This window comes from Aegilops tauschii, chromosome 2, assembly GCF_002575655.3.
Source record: "Aegilops tauschii subsp. strangulata cultivar AL8/78 chromosome 2, Aet v6.0, whole genome shotgun sequence".
NCBI classification, from domain to species: domain Eukaryota; kingdom Viridiplantae; phylum Streptophyta; class Magnoliopsida; order Poales; family Poaceae; genus Aegilops; species Aegilops tauschii.
Window position 1 is genome coordinate 16,377,732 of NC_053036.3, and position 8,472 is coordinate 16,386,203.

Sequence of the window (8,472 nt, forward strand, 5' to 3'; positions counted from 1 at the left end):
ATTTTGTAATCATCTCTTCATCTGCTCCAGTTATCAATAGGTCGTCGACGTAGATGCCAGCTAGTAGACGATCCCTTCCTTCACCTCTCTTGTACATTGCATGCTCTAGTGGGGCTTTCTCAAATCCAAGAGAAATCAATGTCCGATCAAGTTTGATGTTCCACTCCCAAGCTCCTTGCCATAGCTCATACAAGATTTTATGTGACTTCAGTACCTTGTGCTCTTCTCCCTCTTTGATGAAATCCGATGGTTGATTCACATACACATCTCCTTCTAGATCGCCATTCAAAACCGCGGAGTTTACATCCATGTGATGTACTTTCCATGATTCCTGAGTTGCGAGAGCGATGAGTAATCTCACTGACTCCACCTTTGCAATGGGAACGAACACTTCTTCGAAGTCCACACCTTCCTCTTGCACATACTCTTTGGCTACAAACCTCGCTTTGTGCTTCATGCACCCTTCAACATCTTTCTTGCCCTTGAATTCCCACTTGAGCTCCATAGCCTTTTCATTGTCGGGAAGATCCACAAGCTCCCATGAATTATTGTCGTGGATCGACCCCAACTCTTCTTTCATAGCATGATGCCAACACTCCTTTGTATTTGCGTCTTCAAAATTGTCCGGTTCCTCAATGTGCAAACATTGTCATCCTTTCATCTTCACCGGCTCAATTGTCTGAAGCTCTTCCTTGAGGAAGAGATCCGATACAAGTTGCACGTGTACTGGTGTAACTGGCTGCCCCGCGGTCTTCAGTACCGTCGGAGGCGAGGACCAATCTTCTGGAGTTGCCAAACCTCCTTTTCCTGGCGTTTCTTGTGAGCCTGCAGTGCACGGGCTACTATTTTCTGGTCCACTCCCTTGTTCTGGACCGTACCCACCTTGGGCAAGAGCTCCAAGTGAACCACCAACTCTTGAAATAGTACGTGCACCACATCCTTCTTTCAGCATTGAGACGTCTTGGCTGCTGGTGTCTTCTAGCGAGCATCCACGCGGAGCGGCTTCGCAACATCCTCCTGATCGAGCGCTCGCTCCTGCATGATGATGTGGTCCACACGAGCTGCAGCATGTGACGCTTCGGTCGCCCGCCTGCTCGCGTGAGTCGGACAGCGCCAAGCTTGGTCTAATCTGCGCCGCTTCCCTTGCGCTATACTTTCCTGGCGTGCCGTCGCTGCTGCCTACGAACAGTGTAGCTATTGCCGCTCGTCTATAGGCTCCTGGACAAACGGCTTGACTATCCACAGCGAGAGCCACGCGTGGATCTTCTCGCCTCGCCTTGCCATCCTCTGACATGACACCCACGATCTTTGTGGCGGTGCCTGCCGTCACGTACATGCCACGCTCGTCAGGTCCGAGCGGCATACCTCGCTGCAAGTCGTGGTTTTCTGGCGTGACCAGGGTAGTCCGCCTTGCAGCGTGATCGTCTGGCGTAACGTCTTTATCTAGAGTCAAAACTTTCGTCTTGCTTCTGCGGCTGCCTACGGGCCTCTCTTCGAACCCACCAACACAAAGACTGCTTCTCCATGGCCGCACACACGCAGCTATCGCTGCATCCGCTCCAGCAAAGTTGGCACTTGCGTCCATAGCACTCACATAAGTTTCGGAATCACTCCCCGCATCTGTAGCTTCGACACGAGTTTCCGAACCATGATCATGATGACAAACTTTTTCTTCCGCAAGCTCGACAATTTCTTTAGTCAACGCTTGAAAGTCCGGATCCTCCTCATCCACCAGTTTACACATCAACATCATGTCACCATCATCTCCTTGTTGGGCAATGAGCACCTTCTGCTTCGGTGCTTCCTCGCAGTCAGCCTTGAAGTGGCCGAGGAGTCCACAATTATAACACCTCACTTTCCTGATGTCAAACTTTCTCCTCGGTGGTGGTGCAGCCTCATTGTCTGACTCGTCGTCCGAGTCGGCGAAGTTCTTTCTCGCCGAACGCTGCTTTCCCTTCTTCTTGCCGCTGCTCGTGGATCCGCCTTGCTTTTCGAGGGCGATCCATTGCGCCTTTGTGAGCATCACAAGCTCGTCGTTCCACCCGTCCCCAAGACTGTACCGCATCCGCTCATCATGAGCCTTGTACCGTCCGACAAGATCGTCGATGGAGAGAGTCGCGAGATCGACGCACTGCTCGATCGCCGTGACAATTTGCAGGTACCGGGGAGGGGCCGCACGCCAGAAACGACGGACAACCGAGGTCTCCGTGAGGTTTTCTCCAAGCGCGCGAATCCGATTGACGAGAGTTGCCACCCGTGAAGCGAACGCGTCCACGGACTCATCGTCGCCCATGACCAAAGTCTCGTAGTTCCTTAGGAGAGTTTGGAGATTGGCTTGCTTGACGCGGGTGTGTCCCTCGAACATGAGTTTCAGCGTATCCCACACCTCCTTCGCCGTTGCTTTGGTGATCAGGTGCTGGAGGACATCCATCGGCATCACCGAATAAATCGCCGACGCCGCCTGCCAATCCTTCCGGTGCTCGCCCCCCTCCTTCTTGAACGCGTCGCCTCCGGGATCCACCGCGTCCCATAGCTCGTTGGCGCGGAGACCACACTCCATGAGGGCCTTCCAGACCCCGAAGTTCTCGCGATCAAACCGTGGATACGACGAACTCGCCGGAGCAGCAATTACTTTAGCCGCACCGGAGTACTCCGCCAGCTGCTTGTTCCTCTCGTCGTCCGCCATGATCCTCCGTTATTAGAAGATCAACCTTGCTCTGATACCAATTGTTGGCACAGGCCCGACCTTGACGACACTGTTGTCGAGTACTGTCCAACAATACGCAGTGATGTACAAGGTACAGCCGATTGCTTCCGGCTGCTTTGACAGAGATGCGCACGTACAATAATAAACAAGCAGGCAAGCACCCTGGTGGATGGATTCTCCGTGTCTAGCTAGCTAGCGTAGACCAAGTCGTCGGAACACAATACACGGAGTCTTCGAGTTATAGCAACAGGCTCGTGTCGAGCCTTTTTACTTTTATTGATTGATCTGGCCTTGGTAGTGCTGATTACAATGGGTACATGAGTATTTATATTAGCTAGCTAACCTATCAACTAATACAAGTCCTACTCGGTGAAGGTCACGTATCCTAGCCGGACACATACGTACACAAGTACGGGAGAAACCAACGTCGAGTAACTCCAACAGAGCCTAGAACAGTAGGACGCGAGGCCTCATGGAATCATGGTGGGCGAGACCAAGAGGGCCACACATTGCGTTGGGCTTGGAGTCTGGAGGCGGTCTCCTCCGGCCACTCTGGGCATCCTCCATCGACTCGCGTGTGAAGGGCAGCCAGACCAGATGCTTGAGCAAATGTTTGTGATGTATGAGAGAGAAACCAATGACACGTCAACAATTTTCCCCTCATTTCTGTTTTGGATATCCGGTTTTCAAACATGGAGTAAATGTCTACCCAAAAAAGATAAAGCGCCAGTGTAGACTTTTTCTAAATTTGAGGGACAAAAATATACATATTCTTTAGAACAATAGCAACCCAGGAGTAGGAGCACTAATTTGCGTTGGTAGGTGCTTCAGATCTAGTTAGCTTTGACTAGAACAATTGAACAAAGCCACCTTGCCTTCCGCAGAAATCTCACGCCTCGTGCGCAGAAATCTGGTGTTCAGGATTTCCAGACGCTGGAGGATAGCCGAAGCGTTCCAAATAAGACACGAGCCTTACCTAACTCCTAGTGGACGCCGGGATGAGAAACAAGAGGAGAATAACCTGAAAGATGGCGAGGAATCACGCATGTGGTCATTGCATTATCAACCATGTTACGGCTGTTACCAGCCGTCCTTGCATCTTGCAGACCAGCTCATGGTATGGTAGTTAGCTGCACAATACTAAATTTGGAATCAGGGGATTGGCCGATGGGTAGATAAAATAGTCTCAAGCATGTGCCTATGGGGCAATGCCCCCATTCAGAGTGGAATAGTCAGGGCTGGATCTGGAGGCCAAGGCAAGGGGAAAAGAAAATTGACAGAATAGAATTGTTAATTAACAAAACTCATTGATTGAGCATTTTATTCAAGAAGTGTTTTCTACAAATGAAATTATGATCTACCTAAGTCAAATGTGATTTTCTTGTTTCTAATTCAGGTGCTAACCATCTGATCGAATCTCGATCCTCATGATCTCTGTCTGAATCCCAATATAAGTAATAACATTTCAGATATCATATATAACATGATATGCAACATTTCAAATTAGTCTTAGACTTAAATTATTTGTTAAACAGTACAAAATTGCAACTACTAGTATCATCTGTATATCGTTTCAAATGTTATATATTTATTGTAGCATAAGTAATTGCTTGCCAGAGCATTAGTTGAATTATTAATTATACTAACCAAACTACAATAAGAGCACATATATTATTATCAAATTAAAGTACTAACCATAGCATAACAAGAGTTAATGACAGCTAAAAATTAACTACGAACCATAGCAAACACGTTAGCGGAAGTTTATTTCTATGAACGTGCCGAGAGGGCCCACGGCACTCCGGCGCTACTCGAGAAAACACCGGGAGTAGGTCGAGAACCTCCCTGCCTCAGCCACTACCGCACCACCTTTGATCCCTATCACCGGAAGAGTGAAGGATGATGGACGTAGGATCCGCCATTGCAGCCACCTAGTCAATGCCAAGTTGTGCTTGTTGACCCCTGGGTCAGAAGCCCAGCTACAACCGACCTCGACCCTGGGACTACTCACTACATTATCCACTTACCTGCACTAAACTGGAGAGGAGCACCACCACCAAATTGATCTGCTCCAGAGCCGCCTCTTCAGTAATCACCACCATGCAGCCTGAGCCACGACGATTAGGGCCGCCACCTCACGGTGGGAGAGAACCAGCCTGAGCTACCACTGTTAACCGAGTGAGCTTGGCTTGGTGGCCTCCTCAGGTGGCGGCGAAGGGACCGAGGGAGGAGGATGGGGACATGGATGGCAGTGGCAGGGTATCGCCCATGCCGCTCGATCCCCTAAGGACGACGCGAGCAAGTTGCGTCCACTTTCCTTACACATGATGTTAACATGCTTACAGGCATGACTTGATTGAATTATACTACATCATCTCTCTGGGCAACCGATGCTTGGTAGATGTATTCTGCCATAAGCCACACGATGGTGGTCAGCTCGCCACCACTGTTGAGCTTCTGGGCATGAGATTCCCTGCTGCACTTGTTGCTAGCGTAGACGAGAATGTCCATCCACACATCAAGGACAAGGTTCAAGGAGTTGGTGGTGCCATCCTTCTCCTTCTCCAGCAGCTCCTTTGCGAGTCGAGCCATGTGAGTGAGACGAGGAGCAAGGAGGCTGAACTCCCGGTCCTCGTATGCATCATACAAGTTGTTGGCGAGCTCCTCCCTCTCAGCAACCCTAGAAATGCTAGAGTGTGGGGCATCGCTCATCCGAAACAAATCCTTGACGACGCGTGCACGGCTCGGGTACCTAGGATCAGCGGATCGCATGGTGACCAGCCTCTCGCAGGTCCGTTGGTACAACCTTTTCTGGGGCTGGCCCGGCAGCATGTAGGGACGTTCCACCAGGAGGAACATGAGGTAGTCCGACATCACCCTAATGGCATGCACGATAGGCGTGGCGTCGATGGCCTTGGCCTTCTCGCTCTTGGTGAGGAAGACCTCGGTGGCGATGTGCCAGATGATGATGCCCTCTTGGAACTCTACGCCGAGGGAGTCCTTGAGGACGCCACGGTAAAGACCGCGGCGGTCTAGTGGGTACTCACCCCACTTCTTCCCCAGCATGTCAGTGTTGAACCTCCCCTTGCTGTACAGCTGGCTCATGTACACAGCTATATGACGCCTGATCACATCCGTCATCTCAACGGTCGCCGAGTAGTGCTTCCTGTTCCACCACTCGTCGAGTTTCAGCGCCCTGGCCAGCCTCCCGAGCAGGGGGCTGGTGAGCGGCGTGTCGGCGGGGCGCGTGCAGAAGTGCAGCAAGTTGTACTGCCCGATGGTGTATGACCACCTTCTTGACTTGTACCTACTATTACCGGCAACTCTTCCCTTGACAAGATCGTGAAGCCGCACGATGACGCGGCGTAGCTTGTCCCATCTCTCGTTGCAGAGGGTGGTGTACCGGAGCCAGCTCCAGCTGGTGGTGCTCAGGAACGCGAAGGTCCAGGACGATGCCAACGCGTTCAGGAGCGACGTCGTCTCCATGAACACGGCGCCACCCAGCAGGACGTAGGTGATGGCGACGTCGGATCTGGTGTGGTCGTCCTTGGCGGTGAACCGGAACAGGAGCAAGGAGGTGGCGACGGTAAGCGGCGAGAGGACGCGGATTAGGTAGCCGGGGAAGGTGTGGACCACGGCCGCCTTGGTGTAGAGGACGTCGTACATGAGGGAGAGCTCAATCTCCATCAGCGTCCACAGCTCGACGCCTTGTATAAGCTTGCTGGTGTACTCTTCTAGGCCGTCCGTGGAGTCTAGGCTGTCCATGGAGTCCTCCTCGACCACCGAGGAATCGACCATGGTGCGCTTGCAGACGTGGAAGAGCGAGTGGGCTCGTCGCAGGTGGAACTCCTCTTCCGTGGCTCCGTCCTGCGGGTGGTAATGCTTGTGGATGGCCGGGCGCTTCATCTTCAAGGAGGCGCCGATGCTCTCCATGGTGCTGCACCTGAGCGACCACGTCCTCTCCCCGTACTTTACCAAGCCGACGGTGAACATCAGGATGGAGGCGACCAGGAGAAAGTTCCCGTCATGTCCGCCAGCGACGGCGATGTGCTTTTTGAGGACATAGCCCGCCCCGAGGACCTGCACGACGAGGACGGTGAGGTGGCGGAGCCAGAGCTGGTTGTCCTGGAGCGCATAGGCGGTGATGTTGTCCGGGCCGCCGAGGTGCAGCAGCAGGAACGGCGCCCAGAACGCGACGAGCTGGTGCCCGCGCACGGTGCTGCTGAAGGACAGGTGGCCGAGGGCGTACACGGCCGTGGAGTCGGCCATGAGGTACGCTAGCCAGAGGAGGAACCTCCGCACCGGGAGGTTTTGACGCCGGCGGATCCCGGCGAAGACGAAGAGGACGAGCTGGAGCCCCAGGCTGAGGAGGACCAGGATCTGTATCGACCGGTGGTTCCAGAGCACCAATGGCCCTGCAGCCATACTTTAGTTGATCCTCTCCTTTTGGCACTCTGCAATCTGCACTGCCTGCAATGGATGAATTTTCACGGTTTTGTTTCAGACACATACAATCAGGAATAAACCAAAAGGATCCACAAAATGCATGGATAATAATACATCAATATTATCATGTTCAATGAACACACGAATTTGCTAATTCTCAGTTGCCTGAAAGTTTCCATAAGTCTGTATCATCTAAAATTGCAGAATTGCACAATATACATGTGAATATTTACAAGCACATCCAAAAAAAACGTACTCCCAAAAAATGGAGTACTTATGCAACTAATGCTCGTGATCAAATACAGTTGAACAAGGGATGGTGTATGCAAAATTACATACCGGACGGGCAGGAGTGGCGGCGCAGCTTCGAATTCCGAGACCAGTCGATCTTGTCGCTGAGACGAGGAGGGCGGCGAAGCAGGAAATCAACGGCGGAGAAAGGCACGGAGGAGAAGTGGCCAGTGGACGGCACTACACACTGACCAGTGACATGCCAAAGCCGATCGGATGTTCGTTGGATCTGCTTCTTAAGAAAGGGGCAAGGAAGCTTCGTGATCTGTAGTTGTAGATGTAGATGGATCACTCAGACTCAGTGCTAAGCTGGCAGGACACTTGTAGATGTATACTGGGCACACTAGTATATATCTTTTCTATTTTCGATTAGAATTATTACTAGGGCACACTTGTAGATTAGACTAAAGTTGCAGTTGCAAGTAGATTAGATCAAGGGAGCTACTAGTACTACCCAGTGGCATGCCGGGACAGAGCCTGCTGGAGCTGCATCACGCCGCTCTTCTCTTCAGGATCTGACTTATTATAGAGCAAGAAGTGGATGTAAGTTTTGCTACGCTTACGGACTAATCTTATGGGATTAAATTTATAGGATGCATGCGGTGGCAACATCTGATTGGAAGGGTTAGTGGAGGGATTAGTCCGCAGAGAGGTTAGAATAGAATTCGACCAATTCTGAGCTCTAATCGATGTGCTTGATTTTCAATATGGGCCTCCCATCATCCATATTTTTAAATTCGGGTCTAGACTGTTGGGGTTGCTATTAGGTTTAATAATTAAAAACCATAGTGATCAAACCGTCACAAGGTCCAAACGTTCCCTATTTCTAAGCCAAACTCACACAGAGACACAAAGGCAGCAACGATGGCGTCACTGAAGCTTGCCGCCTGCAATGGGAGCTACAATTTCCAACTCCGCTCACTCTTTGCTCTTTTGTATATATGAGTAAGTGTAACACCTGAAGACTCAACTTCAAAAGCATTGTCTTTACTGATCAACTCTGAAATCATGAACAGTTATTACATATG

General features: G+C 51.2%; 1 protein-coding gene across 1 annotated transcript; it reads right to left on the minus strand.

Annotated features, from left to right (window-relative positions):
- Positions 1 to 4,601: 4,601 nt before the first annotated feature.
- Positions 4,602 to 7,949, minus strand: LOC109759722 (uncharacterized). Its single transcript, XM_020318559.3, has 2 exons — positions 7,493 to 7,949; positions 4,602 to 7,177 (listed from the first exon to the last, which is right to left on the minus strand). The coding sequence occupies exon 2, from the start codon at positions 7,130 to 7,132 to the stop codon at positions 5,069 to 5,071; it is 2,064 nt and encodes a 687-aa protein (XP_020174148.1). The 5' UTR covers positions 7,133 to 7,177; positions 7,493 to 7,949; the 3' UTR covers positions 4,602 to 5,068.
- Positions 7,950 to 8,472: the final 523 nt, after the last annotated feature.